Genomic DNA, 27,720 nt, shown 5'->3' with positions numbered 1-27,720 from the left:
AAAGAGTGTTTTGCAGGTAATTCTTCTGCTGTCACCACACAACGAGCCACTGAAAAGAGTTTCTTAAGGATGACACAAGGCGCTGTTCAAACCCAAACACCAGGCATGACAGAAATAAAAGCATATCAGCAGGCAGAGTTGAAGAGATGGACAGAATGTTTTTTTTTTTTTATTCATCTAAAGCAAAAGCAATGTTGTGATTCTTTTGAGCACTTTAAACCCACAGCTTATGGGGTCTGAAGCATTTTAAAAGTGGAATCTATCTTTGATGTACTCTGTTGGTGTTGAATCTACTTTCAAGATAAAACCCTCACCTACCGCTGTGTCGCTCATGTTCAGTGAGGTGCAAAGCGACAAGTAATGCTCAACCAGAGTGTGCGGCTGGATCAGCTTTAAGGTGGAAACACATCAACAAGTCCCATGAAGCAAAACATGTTTTCCTCATTTGTTGCATACAAACTGAGCACTGATCTTATGGGATTGTCAAAAGCTTTTTTTAAATTGAAATTAACTTTTTGTCTAAACAAAATTTCAAACATACACTGTACTTGGGTTGCACAGTTTTCGAGATGCTCTTTCTTTCACACTATATCATGAGAGTCACATTGTTAGGGAACATCAGGGCAGGAATGAGGTTGGGAAAATTGGGGGACTATTTCATCTGAGGACACTATATGTATAATGTATGTAAGTTTACCATGCTGTCTTGCTGCACCTACTGAGTGTATAGTGAAAGCAAGAGCTAGTTGTAGCTATAATTTCACATTTGCTCAGCTGAAGTATGAAGGCCAGTTAAACACCCAACCCAAGTGAGCCCATATACCCTATGGTGTACTTCAGGCAACATCAGAAAACATTGCATTATCATCCATCATAACACACGCCATAACAACAAAATAACCAGCGGCATTAAACATTTAGATAGTCCAAAGGATTTACTGGGAGTGGAGCAGACAAATCTAGCAGGATGGCCACCTTGAACCTGATAGGCCCCCTCATCTGTTGTGAGCAGAGCAGCAGATCGAAGAACATAAAGAGTGTGTGCCAGCAAACACACCCCACCAGTAGACCCATGGGAAGGGAGGGGAAGGGGAGAGTCCCTTTAAAAACAAAGGAGATAAACCTATTGATTTGAGATCAACGTGCTGCATTTCTGCTGCTGGGCCAGGGGACCAGGGAAGTGGAGTAGGGTTTAATGGTGAATGTTGGGTTGAAACTTTTATTCATAAGCATATGACAGAAAAACCTGGTCTGTATGTAAAATGATGGAACTGGCAGAACAAGCTGCTGACCAACACTGCTGCATGGATCTGGACTACAGCCAGGAGTGTGTTTACTGTATACCGAAACCAGTATGGACTGAGACTAGTCAGCACTTTTATATCCGAGCCTTTAGGTAGTAAATCTGCTATTGAAGTTTTTCTTTCAGTAAAGTGTGTAAAAGTTGTGCAGGAATGAGTAATTGAAAAAAAGGTGAAATTATACTTTTTTTTTCATATTTAGCCCATTATCTGAGGCAGGGTCTGATGAAGAAATCTGTACAACTTAGGGAATGTATTTATTACAAAACCTGAATAAAAACTTAATTTAAAAAAATAGTAACAGACAATTACTCTTTTGCTTTCAGTAACAACCAGGGAATATATTGTAACTCTCATAATTCTCATTTTTATAGCTAAATATGAGGTAACAGCTGGGAGCTTGGCTCTGTCAAAAGGCTAAAAAAAAATACCTTCAGCATCATTACCTCATATCTTTTTATGTGTAATACGACCAAAAGCAATTTTGTGTTTGTGGAAGATTCTATAATCATTGGACAAGACCAGATTAACTGTATCTAATATTTGTGCTAGCTTAAGCTAACAGCTTTTTATATTCTCAACTAAATAACTAAACTAAACTAAATAAATGTTTATTTTCAAAAATGCCAAAATATGGCATTAGGCATTTCTATTAAAGAAACATTAAAAAGTTTGTAACCAACTGCTCAAGATAGCATGAATCCAGATTCTAAATCAATTACAATATTAACTTAATGTGGCATAGAAAAAGGTTATCGATTATTTTCCCTGTAGAGCCTGTAGACTCCAGTCTAGTCACTGTTGGTAGGTAGTTGAGCTATTTTCCTGTAACAGGAGACAGGAAAGTCCTTACACTCATTAACCCTTTTAGATGGGCAACATTGAGCAGCAGGCAAAATATTTCTATTTTTTCATCAATATTTCATCACCAGCATAGGCCAAACAAAGCCAGGGGCTTTGACCGTAATGGTTCCATCTGTCTATAGATCTTTAGGACATCGGCATATGGGTGTCCTTTGACACCAGAATATAGACTTAGACATCAAGGAAACAAACTGCACACATGCACACATACACACACACACACACACAGGTTCCATGCATGTTAGCCAGCCTGGAAGGCAAAGTGTATCCTGCTTTATTCTGATGGTTCCTCACAGATGGTCTCTTGATGTTGAAGCAGGAGATCAAGTTTCATGAGAATGAATGAAGTGGACAAATCAGAGCTGTTAGACTACATCAGTGGCATTTATACCTATAAAGAGATCTGAGCCACAATAATAAAGAACAAATTAATACAAAATTCTGGAAGGGTTTTTGACTTCACATTCCCAAATTAGTCAAATTTAGCCACCACATTGAGGAAATTCTAAACAATTTCAGTGCAGCATGAACCAACCACTCTCTACCAGTAAAATCAAAGGTTTTAATAATATATTATTATTAAGCCAACAGTATTGGTATGGCACTTTGGCTTGTAAATTGCTTTGTTTCTTGGCAGTAAGACAGTGACCTCATCATCTTTGCCAGGCCCATTAGCTTCCTGCTCAGCCCTCAGGGGATCAGTCCATTAACCCCTTAGCTGCTAAGTAAAGTAGCATTAAGTGAAATGTTGAAAAACAAGATGCATTTTACAATTTATAGAGCTATATTGATTTTTTATATTGACACATTATAGACACATTATAGATAACATATAATGTCATACCAGAATAAAAAGAAATAAACAGGTGAAGATGGAGTGAGCATTAACAGAAAATTCTGTGAAATTCAGAACAATTTGAAGAAGGAATTATTCAATCCCCTATGTACAAGTTAAAATCAAAGCAAAGTCTCAGCTCCAAGCAAGGACCAGCTGAACAGACAGAGGCTCCACATGGGTGCCTGGGTTTAAGTTACACACAACTCATACTGATGGAGAGCAATGTCAGCCACTAATTGGTTGTAATTAACCCTCCGCCTTCATTGTTCCTGTGTCATTGTGTTTAAGAGAAAAGGTCAGAGAACACAGGAGCCCTGTCTGCACAGACAGGTAGATGAAGAGCACAGATTGAATGACTCCGAAATATTCTGATGGGGTAAAAGACAGGAGGCATTCTTACATGCTTTGTCAGTAACTTATCCCCCGCCCCTTAAACAAATGTGTCACTGTTACTGAGTGAACACCTGCCAATGATAATGGTGATTTTTTGAGTTGGAACAATCTCTTAATACATTTAGAATGTATTATCCCTGTGCTATAAATGTAAGATCACCTGCATTTTTTCTTTCTGAAAAGATAAAAAAAAAATTGATTCTTACTATATGAGCTATAAAGTTTAAAAAGATTTTTAAAAACTAATGACAAAGAAATGAATTTAACAAATCAAAAGAAGAACAGATAACACTTTCCAATAAGTGCTGCTTAATTAATTGTCAGAAAAAATATTCATTAATGTTATTTAGATCATTTACTGGCATTTATAACAACAAATTCGAGGTTGCCAGGTCACGAAACTCAAAGCTACTTACCTCCTGCAGAAGGTGAGTTAAGACTGCATCAGTGACTTTCAAACATTTGCATAAATTCTAGTAAAACTCTTAAAAATTGTTTTTGTAAAATTTTATAACCAAAACATACTGCATAAGTCATTTGTTACCAACTTTAAAGACAATGTACGGAAGGATTTTCACATTCTGGCACCCCTGTTTTTCTTGGCTTGTTAGTAAGCTATTAACCATTAGTAAAGCTATCAGTTTTCACTTATTAGAAAGTGTCACTTCAAGGCCTAAATGAAGGGCAAGAAGTGACTTTTTTGTGTTCTCCCAAACCTTGATTCATCTCTCTTATGGCCAGCAGGCCCTCTGCTCTTCATCTCAAGAGGTCATGGACCCTGATCCTGAACAATAGCCCTCTTTGTATATGTGCTGTTGGAAAGAGACAGGGACTTGAAGGTTAGTCAACCTGGACTCTTGAGGAGACACGGAAACACAGGCGAGTCCATTAGAGCTCAGTCCGGTGACGCTACCACCTTTCATGTTGTGCTATTGTTACAGCACTCTCCCCTGAGAGGTAGACACAGAGTGGGTAATAAGGGGTAATTGGTCCAGGGTCAAGGATGATTAATTCCCTTGGTCAGGTGTCAGGCAGTTTTCATACCTGGCCGGCTGGGTCGACAGGTAGGAGGGAGGAAAAGGTGGATGGAACATGAGACGTGGCAGATGAGTGGGTAAGTGTTTGTGTATCCAGCCGTGCACAGGCAGGACTGCTGGTTAGAGAAGTCTGTGCCTAAATAAAACTTAGCCTAGACTGGAGCTGACATGCAGAAACAACCTTACCATTGCTAAAATAAACACATCTTGTATAAGACAGGTATCACATCAGTAAAAAATTCCCAGGATCATATCTCTCCAAAACCAAAGTTGAAAGGTCACCAAATGCCTCCTGCTCCAACCACCGAGGCCAGATTGAGATTGATAGCTGTCCCCATCCCTCCAACCCCCCCTTCAGCTTGACTGACTAATCTGAATACCTCTCCATCCATCCCTCCATTCTAACCGGGCAATTTTGGACACTGATTATCTTGCAACCTGTGTGTGCACGACAGTAAATGCAGGGGCTGGCTGGTAATTGACCAGGCAAAGACTGAGACGCCTGCCGCGTAATTGAGCGGGGGCTGAGGGGTTCGTGCAGGACTGAAAGGGTCCGAGAATCTCTCCATGCCCATTAGACCTGGCAGGGGGTCTCTGTAACTGTGGACTCCACCCTGAGGCCCACATCATTCCCAGTACTTCAGTGCAGCACTGATACCTTTCAGTAGTGGGAACTGTGGAAACGTATGGACAAAAACAGCTGCTATGTCCTATAGACTGTTAAAGCTGAAATAATATAAAGCTTTCAGAAGTATACGGGGTACACACACAAAACAATTTAAAAAGTGACAAATCACCATTCTCACGAAACTGCTATAGCTGATGCCTCGAACTATGTAATTGGAGAAAACCTTATACATTTTTGAGGTATCAACCTGGTGGAACCTTTCACAAGTCTATGTCAAGATGGCCTATCTTAGTGTTGAAGAAAAACACTTAAATTGTTGTAGCATTCATCTCTAAATGCGTGACTTTTGTGATGGAGCACAGGTTGCACCACAGGGAGAAAAACGGCCTCATATTGTTTATATTCCCTGCACAGGAACTCTGTTCTCACAGCATGGCACTTAATTGATTGTGAATTAAAATAATGGCTCGACATTTTGTGAAATTTGCTTGTTCACTTTCAAGAAAAAGGTACTTCCACTCTCACATCTGTATGTTAATTATAAAGCTGTTAGGCTAGCATTAACATTGGAAGCAAAAAGGAAAAAAAACTTCTAGCATTATTTATCCAAAATCAAAAACTATTCTGTTAAGATTTTTTCCTGAATGTAAACCTGCTTTATAGGTTTTTTGGAAGAAATAACCCTAAAACTACAAACTCTACTCTTTACATTTTGTTTTTTGTACGTTATATTACATCTTAATTGCTGAGCTTTAGAGGTATTGGCAGGTGGATTAGGACAGATTTGAACAGTCTTTCTATTCAATAGTAAAATTTGTACATCTTGTGTTGTCCTCTTAACCATTTACCCATGTCAGTGTGTTCAGAGGTGAATGTAGTATTTGTGTCACTACGGGTTGACAGTGTTTGGCATGTGCAGTAATGGTTTTGAGGCCATTTGCCATGTCACATAAGAAGATTTTGGAGTATTTTGTGACTGATTAAATGGGGGCTTCGAGAAGTATTTAAGCTCTTTTGAACTATGTAGCTACATTACTGATTAATTGAAAAAAACAAAAGCAAACACACAACAGAGATGCTGATTGACTACAGTTTTAAAGCTGACACACTTCCTGTGTGCAACATTCCCCACGGATTGGTAAGTTGTAATTTTGCTACTAAACCTTTCTCCTCTACAAGTCTACCTACTTTTTTAAATACGATAATAAAGATCAAACAAAACCCATTGCTGTTTTCTGTACCGGGAGCCCATGCTGAGCAGTGAATCACACATATGTAGCCAATTGGTTTTCCTTCCATCTGACTTGTGCCATTTGAGCTCAAAAATGGCCTTGTCACTTCTGCTCCAGTGGATATTAGTGAGTCCGCCAGGTTCACTTTCGCCTGTGCCAAACTCCTGCACTGCTTCAGCTTCATCTGCATAATGTAAATATGATAGTGTTCCTGTTGCCCTGAAAATATTAATGGGGCAGTGACAGTACAACCCAGAGTTAACCAGGCAGGCAGTAATAAATAGGCCGTCTGCCAAAGACTATTAATCATTAACACACTGACAAGGGCTGATGTTTGTCACCACAATGTCTGCATGGAAACTAATGATACATGCTCATTATTTCTGTAATGAATAGAGACAATAAAAAAACACTGCTGCTAACAACATGCTTTTATTAATGAAATGTTCATCAATGTTTTCTTATTTCTCCCAGCCTAGAAAATGTGTTTAGAGCAAGAATCACGTGTGCGGGTTAGTGTTTGAAATACTTGATGCTAATACCACTATCATTAGACGATAAGGCAAAAGGTACAAAGTGGAGGCACAGGGTCTAAGCCTACAACTAATGCTTTAGACAAGGTGGAGAGGTTACTGCTTGGTGCTGGAGCGTCCATGCAAACGGTGGTATTCCTTCAACCTTTGGAAAACAAAAAGGGGAAAAAGGATAAGGCAGGAGTCTTAATGTATTGTTTGGACTTAATAAGATGCAAAGGGCACTAACCTGACAGCATTAATCCTGATGAATCCAGAGGCATCGCATGGTTCGTAGTCTCCCTGAACATCCATGCTGGAATCAAAGGAAAAATTAACAAAATGTCATGGATTAAGAGAGAATCTGTTTAATCTGATGTTTTAGGAAAATATGGTTCAAGAGCAGCAAAGAACGGATTGAAAAAGTTCTGGTAACAAAATGATAAAAGTGTTTGGTATAGCTGCAGTAAACATAAAAGGCATGGAGCCTCATCAACTACTGGGATAACTGGATCACTGATAATCTGCTCTTTTGAAATAACGCTCTGATTGATTTTCCTCTGAATGCTCTTCTTTAGCTTTGTTTGTCCTGAATAATGGTGAATCAATATCGGAGAATGACAACACATTCATGTACACAAACGCACTAAAGACACACCTAACCCATTTTACAATTATCCCATTGTATCAACTGTGAGCTAAGTGTCGAGATGATTTTGTAAACTGGTGTTTGTCTTCAAGTTTATCCTCTTCTCAAAAGAGTCATACATCTATAGGATTTGCTGCCTATTCTATATTGTTGATGGTGCTTGTCTTACAGTTTTCTCAGAGAGTGTGAGTGTCTCACATAGAGTGTCTGTGTGCTGTGTAATTACAGCAGTTTCTACCTGCAGTGCTTAATACACTCCCTCACTGTGTCCTCTCCTCCCTGCGACACCCCCAACACCCAATGTTCAGCTTGCACTCATTCTTCAAAAGCACTTAGCAAAAGAGGAAATTGCCAACAAATGATAGGATAAACACTATAAAAAGAAAGACCGACAACTAAATCATCAACTCTCAATACAAGGCTCCCTACCCGGCACCTGAACACCATTATGAGTGAGTGCCTTCAAAGAATACAAAACCTTGTCCGCGCCTGTGTGTGTAAGCGTGTGATATTTTCTGTCTTGCCTTAAGAAACCCTGCAGTCTAATTGAGTGCAGAGCCAGCGGACAGCGATGACATTTCTGTCAGAGACGGGTGGGGCAGTATTACCAGTGTGTTAATAACGCCGTTTACTGTTGCCTGTAGAGAGCCAACAGGGTGTCAGCAGGGTTTTCATGCCTAATCTAGTCTGTGTGTGTGAGTCAGATTTTAATGTAGTGGCAAATAATTATGTGTGTGCGTGCGAGAGAGAGAGAGAGAGAGAGAGAGAGAGAGAGAGACAGAGACAGAGAAAGTGAGACTGTGAGAGAGTTTTGCTTCCAGGTATATATTTCTTTTAGATACATTAATATGTCAGTGACACTGTAAAAGTCATAATAATCAAGACCTCAAGACTGTAACAAAAACTGATTATACATAACATAGTTTAAACATAGTTTATGTTTTACTACAAAAACAAAACCAAGAAACCTCAAAAACCATGTACTGGTCAGGCTCCAGAGAACTATCTCTGCCACCCTTGAATAATAGTTACTTTTGTCCTCCAACAGTCGTGGTTTGCAGATATGTGTAAATGACTGAGTGGGTTAATTTCCTGGGCCATGAAATGTGTGTCAGCAAGGTGAAGGGATGAAATAAGAACACGGGCCTTTCTCATCAGAGAGCGAAAGTCTACCTGAAAAGTAGATGAGTCATAATTTATTCTGAGAATTGCTGAGCAGTTGTTTATTAAATGTTTTACTAAAAGCAGAATACTCACAGAAATGGAGACAAAGTAACAAGCTAATATAATATGGATCATTAAAGCTGAATGAATGCACAACCCGAGCACAGTATAATCCCTATTTATCTCTCTCTCGCTCGCTCTGACTGGACAAAATATACACTCAGTGTATTGATTTTTTTTCATGGCTTTTTCGCTTGCCAAACCAGTCTAAGGAATTGAATGGCTGACTGTGTGAGGCATGTTTCCTTGCCTCGGTCTCTCTGACCTGCTTAACTAGCATGACACCCTGGTACTTTCCTCTTAAAAGCCCAGTGAAATCACCTCTCTCCTCTGGCTGAAAACGCCATTAGCTCTGTGACTCTAGGGTACAACTGAAGTGTGTGTGACTGAAGTGGAGATAGAGAGGCATATGGAGGGGTTTTACTTTGGTCAGTGCTGAGCCTGCCCAGAGGGTATGAGGGGGGTCAGCCTCCTGAACAAACCCACTGTTACCACAGCTAAGAGGGCACGAGGGGGTGCAGCAGGAGGGGTTAGGGTCGGGGGCTACCCTCCAGGAACTGAGCTTGACACTTCTCTGATGTCTTTGTGAGGCAGGGTCAGGTTGGTGTGTTGATGTGGAACCTGGGCAACTAGACTCAACAGCAGGCAAAGTGGACAACATGTGGAATAGCTGCACTGTGCCCAGAGCGCCGCTATCCAGTGAGAACAAGCACACACACTTTGATGCACTGACACATGTCTAACTTGGTTTTACAAGTTCATACATACACCTTCATACAGTGTTCCTTACCTGACCAACTCTTCGTTGTAGAGTGACTTGGGTGACTCTCGTCCCAGGATGTAGACATGACCCTTAAAGACAGACAGCTGCACTTTGCCCTCTACATTCTCCTGGGACTTGGCTATGCAGTGTCGAACAAAATCACACTCTGGACTGTACCAAAACCCTGGAGTGGGTGAGGAGGACAGAATGTCTGTAAGAGTTTCATCTGAAATGTTTTTAATTCCGCAGTTCTTTTCATTTTAGTTCATGTAATGAGGAATCCTGTGACTAATATGTTGCCTCATTTCGCCTAAATGCCCAATAAAAATCTTTATTGACGTTTCCATTTTAGTTCTTTATTAGAAACTATGGTGCAGGGCAATGTATGTTATTGAGCAGGTGACAAAAGAGCCCTCTCCCCTGCAAATCTTCCCTTAGCAGCAGGGTCTCCAGGGATCTGTGTGATAACCGCTTTTTCCCTCTCATGAGATATGATTCTTTCTGTTTCAGGTGAAGTTCACAATCCCCTTTTTCTTCTCTCCAATTCTGCAGACCTGGCCCGTCAATCTGAGACAGATGGGTCTGTATATGTTCAGAGGTCAGGCACGCCCCACTCAGCAGGGGTCCTCTTCTCATCAGTGGCTGACCTCAACCTCATCATCTGGCCATGTTCAAAGACAATCCTTTTCCTGCTTTTATTACCTCTGAATTGGCACTATGACATGACAGTCCACTTTAGTAGAGTCAAGAAAATTTTGTGTTAGTCTTTGTTATTTGTAACTGAGTGTATCTGTTTGGAGTTTGTTTCGGGAAATCTAAGCCTAAGACTTTTGTAATAAGAAAATAAAAATACAGTTCACATTTTACCAGATTCTTATTGTTAATAAACAGTATTTTAAAAGTTCTAATCAAATTAAACTGACAAAAGCAAAAAAACACATTTAAATTTTATTAGTGGAGTAAATGATTGGTACCTGTACTTTAAAAATGAGGTACATGATTAATCAGCTTTTTCAATTAATCTTAAAGAATGTTCTTAAATTAAATAATTGCAATTAATTGAAAGCTTCTAGCTGTTAAATGTTTCTGCAACTTTTCTCATTAGAGGTTAAAAAGTGGCCAATTAATGTGAAACAGATGCAGGAAAGGTGGGATGTTAACATAAGCTCCACTGTCATCCGTCTGCTAACTATCTGCAGTTATTAATGATTTAAACACAATCTCTCTCCCACTACTTAAGGTAGCACCTTTATGTGTGCGATTGTGTGTTGGTTCGCTTCTTGTCTCTGGAGAGTATAACTGAAGTGGCCTAGCAGTCAGTCTCTAATGGCACTGATCCTATTATGTGGATGAAGGTGCAGGGGACTAGAGACCAAATAGAAGAGAGGATTAAGACACCTGAGCCAAGAAAAGCAAGCACACACACGCACACGCACACACATACACACACACGCAGGAACTTAGGTGCGCATGTTTACTTCCCTCTTCTAGTCCACAACAATGTTTTTGCAAAGGACAATAACACATCATTTGCATGTAATTTCTTTTGTCAGTATGTAAAATCTAGTTTTTAATATGTAATAGCAATAATTGTGTTTCTAAGTAGCCGACGGCAACCGTGTCTGGTCATACCTGTCTGAAAAATGCCTAAAGCAATAAGCATAAAGAACTATACATAACAGAATAAAAAAGCAATTAAATAAAGATGTGTTTTGAAGACTTACCATTGTAGACGAGTTCAGAGAACCTGACACCAAGTCCCTGTTTGATCCGTCGTACCTCTTTGTCCATGGTGAAATTCTCGATGTCTAAATGGGCATGTAACAAGATGGTGCCTCCTGGTGTTTCATAAATCCCTGACAAACAGAACAAGAACATGCGTATTTTCACCTGGCACAACAGGAGACAAGAGTTTTGTCTAGGAGTAAAGAGATTAGTAAATACATGCATTTTTACACATATCTAAAATAATGTCAAATATGACATATGTCTATGTCAAATATTTAACACAACATTTAATCATTTACACTACAATGTCTATTTCTTCCAACAAACCTGAAACAAAAAAATATATAGTACACATATTTTACTTTAACGTATTCATCAGTTTTCACTACTTTACAATTGCACCTAATTACGATAATCGCTATGGGAACATAAATTATTCGGCGATGTTTAACTGGAGAAACTACAAGCACACATCTCTAACAGCCATCGGCTGACTGACAGACAGGCCTTCACAACGCTCACAAAACATGGATGAGCCTGTCCTGGGTAAATGACAGGGTAGAAGGCCCCTACCAGCCTGGAGCCTGGACCAGAGATCTGCCTAACCTGCAATTTACCCCCTTCTGGACTGGGAGAGAGGGGTGAGGGGAGAAAAGATGATGTAGATGACAGCAGAAATGAAGCTGTCACTCACATGTCAACTAAAACAAAAGAAGCAACAAGATGGATCTGACAACAGAAATAGGAGCTTCATCAATGACATCCATTTGTGAGAGCTGAAATTTTTTTGAACAACGGTAGCGCTGCTTTCCTATCCGACACACGGTTCTTCACATCATCTGTCAATCTGAATGACAGTCACACCTTTTTGATTTAAGCTGTGCCGTCAAGCAGATACTCCACTAGTGCTAATGCAGGGCTGCCAAATTTCACAATGTGTGTGTTTTTCTCCCGACTCCAAAACTCTTTGAGATTTAACAGACTAGCACTGATCAGTGTATTTCAATCTAGTGAGAAATGGAGCACTTAGATTGTGCTTGTGCCAGAAACATAAAATAAAGTAAAATAAAAATACATTTAAAGAGGAAAAGGACAATTTAAAGAGGAAGAGCTTAGCAATGCTACTAATTGTCTAAAGCCTAAATGTTTGCTATCTGAGCCAGTTCGGCTTGTGGCGTTTTGGTGATCCAGGGCCACAGAGGGCACGCAGGGACATTTCTGCTCCATTCTATCAGATAAATAAACTAAAACTACCCTCAAACACAACTTGCCTTATCTGTTCCTAAAGAAAGCAAGCTTAACAGAAAGGAGCAAACAATGAAGTGGTACCTGGATAAGCTCCAACAGTGGCAGTTTAGTTAAGCTTAAAAAGAGCTTTTGTGCTATTTGCGGTTTTAATCTTTTATACAGCTACTGCAGGTATGCTAACCATGCTGCAGGCCTGCAGGGCTTCAGGTCAGGTATAATTCTTCCTGAGATGATCCCCCTGACCCTTTAGATTTGTCCTGCATTAACATGCACTACATGCAAATACATGCAGATTGACAGAAAATGCAGTAGAATTCTTTAAAAAGGTTTGAGCAGGAACTGGATATGAAGCAGCCAGTTCATCATCAAAGGATTCAACCGTTTCTGACATCTTTTAATATGTGCACATCAGGTAATACCATCAGTGGTGCACAGGTCAGAGGTCTGACAGTGCTGTGACAGGTGGGAAATGTTAGTCTGGTAAATGTTTTGCAGCACAGTGACAACATTCCTGAAAAACCATTTCAATCCCCTCCGCCTCCCTGACCCCTCACAAATAAATATGACCCAACACAAATATGGATGACATGTCCCCATTCAGTCCCTCCTGTCATATATTGTGCTAACAGGCCTGTCATTCCAGAGCAGACCAACATGTACACTAGATGGTACTTATTCAACCACTTGGACACCTTGTTCTCCACCTCTTCCTATTGCTTTAGCGGAGGAAAAAGCTTTGATCTTTTGTTCAGCCGAGGGGAGAGAAAAGTGGGCTTCCCATTTTCCAATTTCTACCTGCCAAGTTGCATCACAACCACAATCTGTTGGCCAGTCAATTTGCCAATCATAGCGAATAGTGTCGTGGGGGAAGAGGAGCTTGTGTGTGTGTCCGTCTGAGAGCGTTGTCATACAAGACCAGGGCAGCTCACTGGCCTTGTGCTGTTGCTTAGGTAACACATGTAGAAATCTAACAAAGGACCTTTTCAAGTTTCCTATTGTTACTAAAAAACACCCCCGTGCATCTACGTGTGTGCATATGTGATCAACTATTTGTGTGTATCTAGTGAAGCGTGAGTACAGTTGTCTTGTTTACAGTGTTTGCATGCACAGCTGAATTTTAGTAACTTCAGGTGAACCGAAGAAAAGCATTTCCTTTGAGTCGAATGTGTTTGCCGTCCAGCAACTGTGACACTTAAAGCACTTATAAAAAATAACTGCAAATTGCATGAAAGCCCTGGACACTGAAAGAAACCATTTAGAATGAGTGAGAAATTAAAATACTGAGACATATTACAGAGTAAGTGCAAATACGTCCATCTCACTGAATTTACAGTGTATATCGTGGTTTGTGTGTGTGAATCAGCCTTTCAGACAAAGTTGACACAAATAGAAAAAAAATGTCATAACCAAGACAGATAAAAATGAATATAATTTTCAAATGCTTACCTCGGGACTTCATTCCAATAAAACGGTTCTCTACAATGTCAATCCGGCCCACACCATGCATTCCTCTAAGACAAAAATAACAGAGCCAAACAACTTTAAGAGGATACACTAATATAATAATTTCCACAAAAACATAATCTTTTAATAAACACTATTAAAAACTCCAATAAATAATGAAAAATAAACCTACATCGCAGTCAAATGCACTGTGAGAAAAAAATTCAAATTCAATATTTCCTCTCTTTTCACTGTAAAGTCAGCCTGTTTTCCATTGTGTCCTCACATCGAATATGACATTTTTACCATCAAAGCTAACTATTTGTTTTAGCCATGCCATTAATTCAGAACTGTAAATGCTACAAGCAAGTCTGCAAACCACGCAGAGAAAAATTATGCCCCGTAAACTCTGAAAGTTTAATGAGGCAACTTTATGATGATGGACACATTATTTCATAGGTGGTGAACCCAGCAAACGCTCTGCCTCAGGGGACACATTGTTCTGATAGCAAGGTTTCCTTACACCATATTTCTGACAAACGTACAGGAGAGGTAGTTTTTTTAAAACTAAAGGGTTGATAGAAATTAGAACTCGAAAATACTCTTACCCAATTTCATTGAGGTATGAGAAGATACCCATTGGTGAGTCCTTGGATTTGCCGTCCTTCATATTGGTCACCTTGACAGGCACTCCTAAAGAGAAAGATGTGGATTTCTTAATTTATGTCACAGCAACAATAACATAAAAAACCTGACTTGTTATTACTTTTATGACTTAAAAAGTACTTGTGATTTATCTGCTAAATCACATAATACAGTCTATGTAGATTGACAAGAAAGTAAAAATGAGATTTTGAAGAAATCGTACTTTCTATTACTTTTACTAATGTAAAAATTACTTTTTTGACAATATGTTCTTCTTCTTCTTCTGATGAGCGTTACTTTTGTTGTTTGTACTGGTTAAATTTACTACAAAAATATATACACATGAAATATATTGAACACTGCTCAGGAAACAGCTACCAGTGTGAAAATACACAGCAAATTAATTCTTATTATGAGAAGGACTTAAAATGTGTTTTCCAGATACTCCTTTCCCCGAAGGCAAAAAGTTTTAAGTTGTTGCCTTTGTCGTTGCCACAGTTTTATTATTCTAATATTACATATCTGCATTACAAATGCATTTTCAGTGTTTATAGAATAAAACTGCGCTCGTTTTACAGCATAGAATATAATAGCATGAAACACAAGCTATGCAGTGGTCTGACGATACCTGCCAAATTAAATATTCATTTGGATAAAACACACACACACACACACAGACACACACACATAAACACGCTTTATGCAGCCTGGTTAATCAACAGTTTGCAGACATAGTTTTTCAAAAACTAAATGAAATATTAGTTTCAATTAGTTTATTTTTGACATTTTAGAAACAGTTTAAAGAGTTGATCACATCTGCTCATCACAACCGCTCGTCATCTCTGTCACTGAAATCAATGTGCAAACCATTACAAATGGAGATAGTGAGAAGGGCTAATAAATTCAAAGGCCCTGCTCATGTGAAAGCTGTGAAATTGTAGGCAGGCCTTTACCTCCTGTAATTCAATTACACACACAGCTTTGTTACCCATGCTCTCTCTCTTTAGGACTGAGATTTTTTATTTCTTTTTTGCTCTACTGAGTGTTTGTGTTTTCATGCGCAGGAGACAAAACCACTTGCAGATTCATCACCCTATCTTCCTATTACTACGTTTCTGATGCACACACATAGTTCTTCTTTAAAAGACGCCCTCGTTCACAAAACACACTTCCTGTCCAAAGCCACTTAAAGCAAGTGCACATCAATCACTGTCTCGGACTTGCTCATTCAGGGACTTCAATGAGCAACACAGGCCAAAGGTGGAGGCAAGGAAACAAACAGACAGGGGTGAAGAGGAGTGTGTTGAGGAGGGAATCTATAACTATTTAAAGACTACACAAGGCTGGGTGCATCCAGTCCTGTACATATTTCCGTATTCTTGCTTTTAGCCAACATTTACCCAACTAAGACATGAATTACACATGTTTATCGCTTTGAGGCAATTTTAATGTTGCATGAATTGCGGTGTTCCTATGGAAGAAGATACTCCCAGTAGAAGAGAGGGCAGAATGGATGGTGCATTATAAAAACAATCAAAGCCCCCTCTCCCAAGTACCTAATAATTTGATTGAAAGTTCAAAAACGTAAATTAGGAACGTGTCTAAAGATGGGAGTGTAGGGGCTGGTCTTGCGTCGCTGTGCTTATCTGCTCTCTCCATCATCCAGGATCTATCATTTTCTGAGGGGTCTTTTTCTCCCAGTGATCCTTTTCTTGAGTTTTTTTTGCAGCCGAACAGTGCAGACAATGGGAGCGCAGACACAGTTGTAGGAAAAATTACTGCTTTACATTTTTCCTTTCTGTCTCATTTTCCCCTCTACATTTCTTAGGCATGAAAGGAGGGAGGGATGATTTTCTTTCTTAAAAAAAGAGGGAGAGGAATGGGGAATGGAGTGTTTGACGGGGGGAAAAAGGTTCCTGGTGTTAAATATTCTTTTTTAATCAGTGAGAAAACTTTGGTGAGAAAGGCAGGGATGAAAAGGTGGGAGGGGGAATGAAATGAAACATTCTTGTGCTGATCTTGTGCTCAGAGGGAGGAGTAGGCTCAGGCTTTTGTGTGGACAACTAAAACAGCTTTTGTCATAGGGTGCTCAATAAAGGCACAGAGAATATGTGTGAAAACGGCCTGCAAAGAACCCGCGATACCAGACTCGGCTTTACTGCTTTTTCTAAAGCATATTTCACCTTCAACTGAACTGACACCAACCTACTTGTTTTATGGTTAAACATTTTTCAACTGGTAAAATGATCCGAGCACCACTTCCGTACAAATACTGAGTCAAATACTAAAAAGCTTATTAATTTGCACTTTTAAAAAACAATTTCAGGAGCTTTAGCTTTATTGATTTAAAACTTCTTCACCATGTCTTCTACCAACCTTTTGAACTGCCCTTAAATTACAAGTACAGCTCATAAAACTGTCTGTCAAGCCTGTGTGATCAGAGGAGCCAGTGTCTCTCAAGGCAATTGATGTTTGTTCTTCAGACACCACTAGTGACCAGAGATGAAGGGACATCTGTGCCACTTGCCCCAGGCTTGGATGTTTGCCATTCTCCCTTTGCACAAACATGTGACACTTTCCACAATTCAGCCAGGCCCTTGTGGCAATATATCTAATGAGTGTTTCTCTGGCCCCTCAGGGCTCGGTGTATTAGCTAGACTTAATGCTTCCGGTCTGTATGTGTACCCCCAGGCCAAACAAGGCAGCTTTGCATCAAGTAATGCTGTGAGAGGTTTAGGATAAGTCTGGGTGGTCAGGGGTGCTGATAAAGTGCAGCCGGGTCAACGTTAGAGCTGTAACCCTGTGGCTATAACCATCAATGTTAACTAACATGAAGAGGAGTGGGCACTGAGCAACAATGGCCATTAAGTGATCTCACTGACACATTACAGAAGTTCAGAACTTTTGGTCAGATCATTTAACAAAACTCCTGCAAACTAACTGAAACTTCATTCCTAGAGGGTTTGTATGGTATTCAGCAAAATTTACCTATGGGTGAGAAATTTTAGTCTGGGGATTTTACTAATGAAAGTCCACATTTGTATGAAATTTAATATACCCAAAAGGCTCCGTTGCACCAGCTTCATTCATTTATAATTTACTAAATTCAATGCAATTGGCCAATTCAAAACCTTTTCACGGTGACAAGTCAGATGTTTAACTTTAAAAGCTGATTGAGTTTTAAATTTAAGTAAAAATCATGCTCACACTTGTATAAAATGAAACTTAAATGTGACGAAATCTTTCTAAAAGAAAATTAACAATTATTCATTTAAATAAATAGGCTAATATATATCACTGCTTCTGCTGCCCAAAATGTAAATGCAACAGAGGAATCAGCGGGTGAGACGTTTTTGCAAGCACAAACCATTTTTGAACTCCATCTCTAGTATATCGGGGGCATTGGGGGTATCTTCTGAGTTCTTGGTCATCAGGTAGAGGTCAGCCGGAGCATGGTTCTGAAAGAGAAAACACATACATTCAATTTGTCTATTTCACAGTTTATTCCAGCTGATGAGTAACCAGGACCTTGTGGGACCCCATCAAAAAACATTAACGCAAGCGTGGAGGCTATTGTGATGGCAGATGACTCGAGACTTAGCGGGTAGAAGAAAAGGGAGGACGATGCGTGAAAAAGGAGAGACCTTTCACCATCAGAAGTGAAGGGAAAAAAAAAAATCAATGTTCCATTTTTCTCCTCTATTTGGTTTCATTTTCTCTGCATGGCCCTTCACCACAGGGGCAGGCGGGCAAAAGCGCGATGCAGTGAAGGAGAGTGGGAAAGGGCAAAAGAAATGACTCACATCCCCACAAATTGTGAACACTTGACAAGTCCCAACACACCTGATACTATGACAGAAACTATCCGGTCAACATTAGATTCTGCCCGTAAAAATGTCTGCTCTGCTGATTCTATGTCTGAGATTCCTCTCTACTTGTCTGCACCTCCTGGAGTCATCCCATTTTGATTATCTGTCATTTCTATTTTGTATTGAAATGAAATTCTGCTAAATGGGCATCACACAACAAAAACCCACTAAATCCAGTAAAGTTGTCCCGGGTGACAGACATTTGTGGTTTTTTTTTCCAGTCGGTGGAAGCTGGGAGCAATTTCAGTAAGTTATGGTTTGGACCTATGAGAGCGCGGTGTTCTGACATGTCCGCCCAGCGATGTGCCCCTCCAACAATTACACAGCATTAGGACAAGACGATGGCCAATGTCTCCTGAGCTGAGGCAAATTGCAGGGAGACTATGCAAAATAACTACTGGGTGCATTTAAATGGAAAGCTTTACCAGACACTAAATCATCATACAATAACTAATCGGCATCCGCTAGCCGGCTGTCAGTGAGGGGAAAACGAGCGGCGCAATCACTTTCCTTCCTTTTAACTAAACACCAAAATTGACTGGGAAGGCACTGGTCTCCCTCTCCTTTATTTTCTGCCTCAGTGCCCTGAAAGATGCCAAATGAGAGCAACCAGGAGAGGGGCAAAATGACTGCCTTAAAAAGCCTTTTGATGCATACTCTTTGAGGGGGGGAAAGATGGACTGAATTTTAAATACCAGAGAATGAGAAGGTGCGCTATTCCTGTGGTGTTAGATGCTGGATGTAAACAGATGGTCTTTTCAAAGAAAACTGTTAAGTGCATAAGAGCCATTAGCTATAAAAGTATTTGCAGGTGAAAAGTTTGTTACTTTAAAACTTTTGACAGGTCAATCAAACAAATAGCTGTACATTTTGTCTTATGTCAAAAACAGAAATTCAAATGTAGGTTTGGAGAAATATAAAATATGTTTGTTCACTTTCTTAGTATCTTGATCTTGACGTTTTGCAATATTTGGGCTGAATATTGCTCAAAAAGACTCACGTTCCAGCGGTGAGAGTTTAAACTTAAAGGCTGTTGAATACAAAGAAAAAAGCACCAGTAAAGGGAATAGAAAAATGTTTCCAGTGAGCAAGAGATCAATGCATTTCAATTCAAACCCCCTGCAGGTGGACCTGTCCCAAAGCCATGGCCCTGAAAGAGAGGAAAAGGTAAAGATAGAGAGACTCAGGGGTGGGGGGGTATTGGTGGGAAATGGGGCGTGAAGCGCACCATCATGTAGCACAGAGCAGCTCCTTTGGCAGTCTTTGCTTCTGCCATATTGTTGTGCTAAACATGGCCCATGCAGCAAAAGAAGGAGGCTGACGCATGAACTTAAAGCAAGTAAATTTCTATCTTTCCACATATTAGTTGCCTCATTGGTTTTAAATTGAAGCCAACAGGGCCAAAATAGGCAGAGGTGGCAGGGGGGAGAGAGAGGAAAGGACGGAAAGGGAGAGTTGAGATGGAGATAGAAAAGGATGGTAAAAACATCTTTGGTGCAATGGGTTGGAAATGATGCTTAAATCACCACGTTTCAAGTCTGTCCTTCTCTTTAAAATGCAAACACGGCAAATTGAGACTAGAATAAAACAGTATACACCTGATGTGCTGGAGAGATATTTATATTCTTAACACCCAGGATGTTGTGGTTAATGTTAAGACTCTCAGCTGAATCTAATGAGGACAAGATTCCAACATGGAGGCAAAGCTGCAGTGCTGCTGAGATGGACATAGGAAGACCCGCTTAGTATTACAGGTCAGACCCCTCAGACCCGAGGGCAGCAAAGGCACATGACAAACACTGAGCTGTTTGCTTCAAAGCACACGTTCACGTGTATACATACACCTACAAGCCCACTTCCTTCCCCTACAGGCGCTCTTCTATCCATCCATCTTTCCAGCCAGCCATGCGACCAGCAGAAAACAAGTCTTCATTTCCTCTACGGTGAGTAAGGCAGGATTGGTGTTACGCTCCTTTAGCCCTGGTCAACACGAGCCGTGGCCCATCAACTCCCTGATCAAAGAGGAGGGTGAACCTGGGGAAGCTCACTGACAGAGGCTGTAATTAAGACTAAGGTGATGTTTTAATGACTCAGGACAAGTGTCAGACTGCCTCAGGGCGGGACCTGACTGCTTATGTGCGGAGCGACGGAGAAGACATGGTGAGGAAAGAGTACGTATGGACATTTAACATTTGGTAAATTTCTGATCATATCTGAAGAATACTACAACTTAATAAATATAACATCTGGCAAGTAGGAGTGGGTAATATATTCACCTGAGCCAGATTTTTGGATAAAATAAAGACAAAACACTGTTTCCTGTTTCCTTTTTAAACAATAAATCTACAACAAGCTACCTTAGAGTGAGGTACTTTGGAAAGTACAGTCATCATCATCATCATTATCATGAGTGTAATGTTTTAAAACCACACTCATCAGGTGAGTGTGAGTGTATAGACATGGTAACAGCATTCTGAGGTGCCAGTGGATACATGTCTTCACATAGATTAACGCCAGCAGATGGAGGTGTGTAAATAAAAAGTCCCCAGGCCACTGCGCTACAGGCAATATGGTTTGAGGTTAGCAGGAAGGATACAGTCTTAATCATAGAGTAACCTGAACTCTGCTGACTGTTATCTACAGGTGAACATATGAGCGACCATTTGGACATTTCCTAATCTGACTGTTGAGCAAAGAGGGGCCATTGTACCACAGGTGGGGGAGCTTCGGGAGGGAGGGGGTTGACTAGCCGAGGTCCATCCTGAGCCTTTAGGGTTGTAACTGGAGGAGGAAAAAGGCAGTGATACGGAGAGGAGATACTTAGAACAAAAATGACTTTAAGATGAGCTTCTGGGTAGATCAGAGAAATTCACTTTAGTGGTGACATTAATGGCTCAATTAGTATTTTAATTTGCAGTTTTAAGTATCAAGTAAATTATATTTTAGTCTGCAAATAATACTATGATATTGTGATGTTCATCCTGACCCAAATAAACTAAGAAACCCTAAAAAAGAGCAACACGCTAGTGAAAATTACTCAGTCATCACAGCAGTCATCATTTTGTGCCCTGGCTAATGTATTCAAATCCTTTTACCACTCTGGATACCTGCGTCATAAAATATTTCATTGTATTTAATGCCAATAATCAACTCAATTATGGTGTAAATGGTCCAACACAAAACCCCTGAATCAAAGCAGTTACACAATACTGTCATCATACATCGCTTTGCCATTGAGATGGTTCATCTTAGTCTTTTCAGAACATTTCTTCACAAGCCAGCCACTAACAAGGAAGTAAAGGGGTGGGAAAAGGACAGAAGAGGAGAGTTGGAGAGACCGAGGTCTGAGAGTTACACTGGCAGCCCCTGCATCCACACACCAGCGCGGGAACCCTCGCCTCACTGCAATACCCCGTCCATTGGGGACTCATCTGTCTGGTGCACTGTCTTTGTACTTTACTGTTAGTGGTGACATTTTGGTGTCACGGTGTCATGATGAAATGGCTCCCCTCCCACGTCGCAGCCCGCGGCGGCACAACCAGTGGAACAATGAGGTCCCGAGGAGTTGGGGCTGGAACTCAGGAGGCCCCAGCTGGGCGCAACCGCCCTAACCCTTCCCCCTCCCCGGCTCCCATGAAATCGGGAATTAGTCGAAGCGTTGCTGACGACAAGTCAGTGTCTGTGTGTCCCAGGCTCTTCCCAGGGCCCGGCGAGGACCCGGGGTGAGGAGAGACAGAGACACAGACACAGGGACCAAGGATGGGACCTTTAGAGGGTCAGTGGGGGCAACCTGTATGTACTGCTCTGACCTCTGACCCAAGCAAAGAGCAAACTGTCCCACACATGGTGCTGTGGGAAGAGCTGTGTTTGTCTCTTATGAAGCTAACGTGAATCTGCAGAGGGGACAGTAGGCTACAGCCATGTTGGTTTTACAGTCATTTCCAGTTAAATACACCAATGGATGGTGTGGTGAAGCAATCGCTATGCGTCTGCATGTGAGTGTGTGCGAGAGAGAAAAAGACACGAAGACAAATGAGATTATTTACTGTACCAGTTTGGAGCATTCTGAAGTAGATGTCCAGATGTTTCTGTAGTATCTCAATACACTGTCAGGTTTACATTTTCTCTCATATTTGACAAATGTTTGCAGCTCAGTTTCAGTTACTACAGGTAACAAGAGTGCCAGGGAGTCAGACAATAAATAAAACACTAATAAAGTCATTCAATTCCACCGTGAGCACATTACACTATCAGTGAAAAAGAAGAATTTGTGTTTTACAAGACTTTGTAAAGAAGGGATTACTGACACATCTTCACCTTCTGCCAAAGTAAAAAGGTCAAAACTCCAGCGTGTGGCCTTTTGAATGCTTTGTGGCATCAAAGTCCTTATAATGCGAGTGTTACCGAAGTTTTAACCATTTTAAAAATCTCTAATCATGTTTCAGAACTGGTCTTACCTTGGGATTCTCAAGAATGCCAGACTCATAGCTGTTGAGAAAGATAGTTAAGAGTTTTAGCATCATTCTTAATTCTGGCTCAAAAAATACTAACTAAGGTGGTGGATCACTACAGCCTTACCCACCTTATATGCATGAGGTTAGCGTCCATGCTCCAGGGTGCCTTAGGAGTGACGGGCACAGGGATGCCATGTTGCTACAATATGACACAGAAACCAGCTGTTAGGATACAAACCTAAGTATGAGACTTTCGATAATGAGCTAAATTTATTTCTTTCGAGTAGCTGCTCTTTTACAATCTGTATAAGTAAATAAATCTGTTTCTCCAAACTGCTTTACTCTTTTAAATTGAAGAAAACTGCACATTTGTCAAAAAGACCAACATGTTGGCATGTTGAAAAGACAAGTCAAAAAGTCTGTGTTTCATGATTGTGTGTGGTTCTCCATGAGCCAGCAGCAGAGGTGTTGAAAAAAATCATCATCACCCCCTAGTGGGAAAAATTACTCTGGACCATCTTCTGATTGGACCACGTAAACAAAGAGAATGAATGTTTGGCCGAAGTTAAATGAAACTGTGTAAGTAAACTCTAAATACAATCATCGGTGTGAAATTGAATAACATCTGAAGAGCAGAAATATAATAAATGATATTGTGTTCTATGCATGTGAATTCTCATGGTGTAATAATACAACTGCTATTGTTTGATCAAGCTTTTGTTAAAACAAACAAGATATAGAAACATAAACATGGCAATTGTCAGGCGCATTGCTATTGAAGCAAATCTAGCTGCTAATGGAGTTACCTGTGCATATTCCATCAGGTCTTTTCTCCCCTGAAAGCGGTTGTAGAACTCAGGGATCCTCCAGGGTGCAATGATCTGCAAGGCACAGAAAGGGAGGGAGCAGCTCATTTCTGCTACAGCAGCATCATTTCAAAATACGATGTGACATCAAACCGCAAAAGTCACCTTAACTCCAGGATAGAGGGCGTAGCATGTGAGCTCAAAACGTATCTGGTCATTACCCTGGAAAAAACAAACAAAACAAAACACTTTAACTAGTTAAGGTCTTTTTACCAAGTCTGATGTGTGTCGGTGTTTTCAGTTTAAAATAAATGCAAAGTGGTAACTGAGTGGAGACGGTGTCCAGGATGTGTCAGACACCTGGATCACATCACATGGTCTTTGTCTCCATCTATAGGCAAACTACAGACACTGCATTTGGGTTGTGCCCTGGTGGGTCAGACATGAAGCATGTGTCCACAATGCATAATTTTACTGTGTCTGCTTTACCTTTCCCGTAGCACCATGGGAGACAAACTGGGCACCCTCCCTGCACGCAATTTCAACCTGACGACGGGCAATGCATGGCCGTGCTACCGCTGTGCCCAGCAGGTAACGGTCTTCATAAACAGCATTGGCCTGAACTGCGGGCCAGATGAAGTCCTTCACAAACTCTGCACGCAGGTCTTCAATGAAAACCTGCACAGGAATAATTGAAGTTTTTCCCACAAAAGGGTTTTGTGTTATGTGAACAAAATGCCTTGTTTGGATTTTTCAAATTTAAACTAAAGGTGAAGAGACCTTTACTCTCATTTCTATGATCTCTTTGGTACCAACCAATACCAACATTCTCTAAAACCTCCTGCTGTCTGACTAAATCGATCTGAAAATTTGATAATTCTGGAAATAGATAAGAATATGCAGAATAACTGATAATGCTTAGGTCTGGTTTTAATTATTTCAGTCATCCAAAATATTTCACCGCATTTCATTCTGTCTCTCACCTTTGTTGCACCGAGGCTTTCTGCCTTTTTCCGAGCAGCTTCAAAATCTTCATCTTGTCCAATGTTGGCCTAGAAAGACGTATTTATCTTTATCAAAGGACATCAAAGGATGCATATTACATTGTGGACTAATGCTGAAGATATCTAAGTTCTAAACAATGCATATGGAATTGTGCAGTAAGCAGCCAAATATATTTCACATTTTAGTTGCATTTGATGGTTTAACAGCAGCTTTACACATTATGGGTAAATGTTTCATAAAGCCATGTGGCATGTTTTTTTTAGGTGTGTCTTAGTGGAAGATCTTGCTTCTTTGATGCATTTGAGGCCTTCAGTTGAGTTGTGTCGAGGTAATTTTAGTATCCTCTTAGAACCTGGCGTCCACATGCGTGTACATCACATTTTGGGTTACATTTCCATAGTAGTTAATTCTACTTAACTGAGACCTCTTGGCCACATATATGGACACTTAGACAAATTACAGCTTGGGTCTTAAGAGGGTATATACAGCAAATAACCTTTGACCACTGTAGTAACAATAATAGGAACTAATAATCATGTTAAAGAGAAATGTTAGTAAATTTTTATTTCAACAAATGTAATTCACACAACTTAAAAAGTTTCAAGTTCTGTCACCAAAATAACAAAGCAATACAATTATAGACCAATATCTAATCTAATCTATCAAATCCCCTTTAGTTATAAATCCATCAAAACGCAGTTGCAAAGCAAATATGTAACCACCTGTGCAGGAATAACTTGTTTAATTTTCAGCCAGGATTTAGAAACCCTATAGAGCAGCAGAAGATTTGTAGTTTCTGACCGATTCAACACACCTTTGTTTTGTCTTCTTTTATATAAAGCATAAAGTGAAAGGCTTTAGAAGGGGGATTTTTCAATAAAGTTTATGATTATAATTCAATTTCTGTCATTTCTGTCAAGTTTTGATGTCTCAATCTAAATTGTAAAAGACGCATAAAAAGAAAAACAATTATGACACTGCACTTTTCTATTACTGAAATTACATGAGATACACTTGTATACCAGAAGCACTGTGTCATTTATTGATATACAGATATTAGCGCCTGAAAAAAAAAAGATATGCAATTATTTATTATTTTAGGAAAACCCATAACAGCCACAGGCCGTCAGTGTGACACAAGATGACACAAGATTTGCTTTGGATCACTGCCTGTTATTGCCCTTCTTCTGCTCCTTTGTAGAGCCACCCAAAAGTATTTGTAGGTCTGCACTTCACAAAGCTCAGCAGTTAACTACAGACCATCACCATCCCCCCACAAAACCAGTGAATGAAAAGTCAGAAGAAAAACTGCCTGCTGTGCAGTTCTGAACTGCCCGGAGGCAAATCCAGCTGGCTTTGTACTGCTTTTATCAAAACAATCCTGGCACAGTCCCACATAAATGCGTAAGCCCTACATGCCTGTTTGAAAAAGTGCTTCAGCCGTCTAGAAACGACTCATCGTGAAACTTCAGAGACAGATGACATGCAAAAACAGCTGGTTGGCAACACAAACTACAACACCTGTTGCACACACGCAAAGTAATACCTAAACCTTACCAAGTATGCGATGACACTGTAGCCCTGTTCCTTCAGCCAAACCAGGATACATGATGTGTCCAGTCCACCACTGTAGGCTAGCACCACTGTACCTTTAGACATGATCAGGACAGTCCAACAGACAGAGAAGCTGTGGAGGGACAGCACAGAAAAGGACAAAGTATTTATTTACATAAATTCTGATAATGTGGTTGGAGAGATAATGTCAATAAATAACTAAAGTGTATTCTGGCATGAAAGCAACCTCTTGGAATATCAAATCTAAAAGATAATATTTGATGGATTACCTACAAATATGTCCAACTGCTTGTTTTGTTAAAAGGAGAGAAAATCAGCCTGCTTATTGTCATCTCATTTCATATTTACGTACGCTTCATACGTAAAAACATTTTTTAAGTATTTAAAATGAAATGGTACTTCACTGCGTACTTTTTCGCAGGTTCTTTAAGGTGTAAATGAAATTCTCCAGCATGGTTTCGTCACATCCTCAAGCACCAGTTGCACTTGTGATGCAAGAGGAGCTTGGACGTTCGTCTTGCATCACTAACTTCCTACTAAAACAATCTCGGTGTCCTTCCCGTTAGAAAAAAGGACTGGAAATCAATTTGACGTGTGTTATTGATGATATGTGCTGTTACTTGCTGTTAAGCAACATTACATTCATCGTTAGCGACGATTTTCATGCCATCGGCGACAACTGATGTCTGACGTCAAAGTGTAATAACATTAACTGGTAAAACGCACATAACGAAGCGCACACAGATTATTGATTTTTCTCTCTTTTCCTGTGGGATAATGTAGCAGTAGTTAACGCTGAGGTTCCTACACTAACACACCCCACATTCCAGCAGAGAACCGTGGCGTCAGACCGCTGGCAGAAACCTTCTAGAAACCTCAATCAATCGCTGCAGTTGACTTCTGTAACCTGGACCTGAACCAGGCTTGTTGTACATACCGGTGCTGTTCTTGTTATTGAGGCCGGTTCGCTCGCAGTGGAGCCTCTGAAGCGCAGCAACGTGGTCTGTTGTCTGAGCCGAAGAGGTCTGACTGGTCGGGCGCCTGTTGCATCATCCACCACACTGAGCTCACGTAAACCACCGAGCTCCGTACGGATAAAACCAAATGACAAGACTGAGCTGTTCGTCTAAAATCATGACATGTTTAGTGATGGGGAAATATGCTCTTGAGTCCCCCAGCTTTAAGAATGTGGACAGTGACGTAGCAAAAAAAATCAGGGGCCCCTACATTCAGCCTCAGAGTATATAGAGATGTAATCACAGTCAACATCATTATTTTGATTTCTTACTGCTTTACTGCTATGTTACTGATAGGTTTCTCCTATAGGAGAAATGGGTAAGACAGACTTACCCTTGAGTCATGAGATACTTTTTTCTCTTCTCCAAAGGAAAAGAAAATTATAATGAATTATATTGCTGAATACAAATAATCATAGGAGTTTTCAAATAACTACACAAAAGACGAGTCACTGAAAAGCTGTCTGCTGGTTTTATGTCTCAGCATTCA

General features: G+C 40.3%; 1 protein-coding gene across 2 annotated transcripts; it reads right to left on the bottom strand.

Moving 5' to 3' along the window:
• Positions 1-6,709: 6,709 nt before the first annotated feature.
• ass1 (argininosuccinate synthase 1) lies at positions 6,710-27,313 on the bottom strand. Of its 2 annotated transcripts, XM_067484505.1 has the most exons (15): positions 27,152-27,310; positions 26,197-26,326; positions 24,618-24,686; positions 24,124-24,312; positions 23,800-23,856; positions 23,635-23,709; positions 22,957-23,027; positions 22,832-22,862; positions 17,873-17,963; positions 14,469-14,553; positions 13,864-13,928; positions 11,166-11,297; positions 9,469-9,625; positions 7,056-7,121; positions 6,710-6,971 (listed from the first exon to the last, which is right to left on the bottom strand). In XM_067484505.1, exons 2-15 carry the CDS (start codon positions 26,296-26,298, stop codon positions 6,923-6,925), a joined length of 1,239 nt encoding a protein of 412 aa, XP_067340606.1. In that variant the 5' UTR covers positions 26,299-26,326; positions 27,152-27,310; the 3' UTR covers positions 6,710-6,922. The 2 variants fall into 2 exon arrangements, with proteins under 2 accessions (XP_067340606.1, XP_067340607.1); XM_067484506.1 differs by lacking the exon at positions 9,469-9,625 and having other exon boundaries at positions 27,152-27,313.
• Positions 27,314-27,720: the final 407 nt, after the last annotated feature.

This window comes from Channa argus, chromosome 18 (assembly GCF_033026475.1).
Source record: "Channa argus isolate prfri chromosome 18, Channa argus male v1.0, whole genome shotgun sequence".
In the NCBI taxonomy this organism is placed as follows: Eukaryota; Metazoa; Chordata; class Actinopteri; order Anabantiformes; family Channidae; genus Channa; species Channa argus.
The sequence above is the reverse complement of the archived record's forward strand: the minus strand, read 5'-3'. Positions and strand labels throughout refer to the sequence as shown.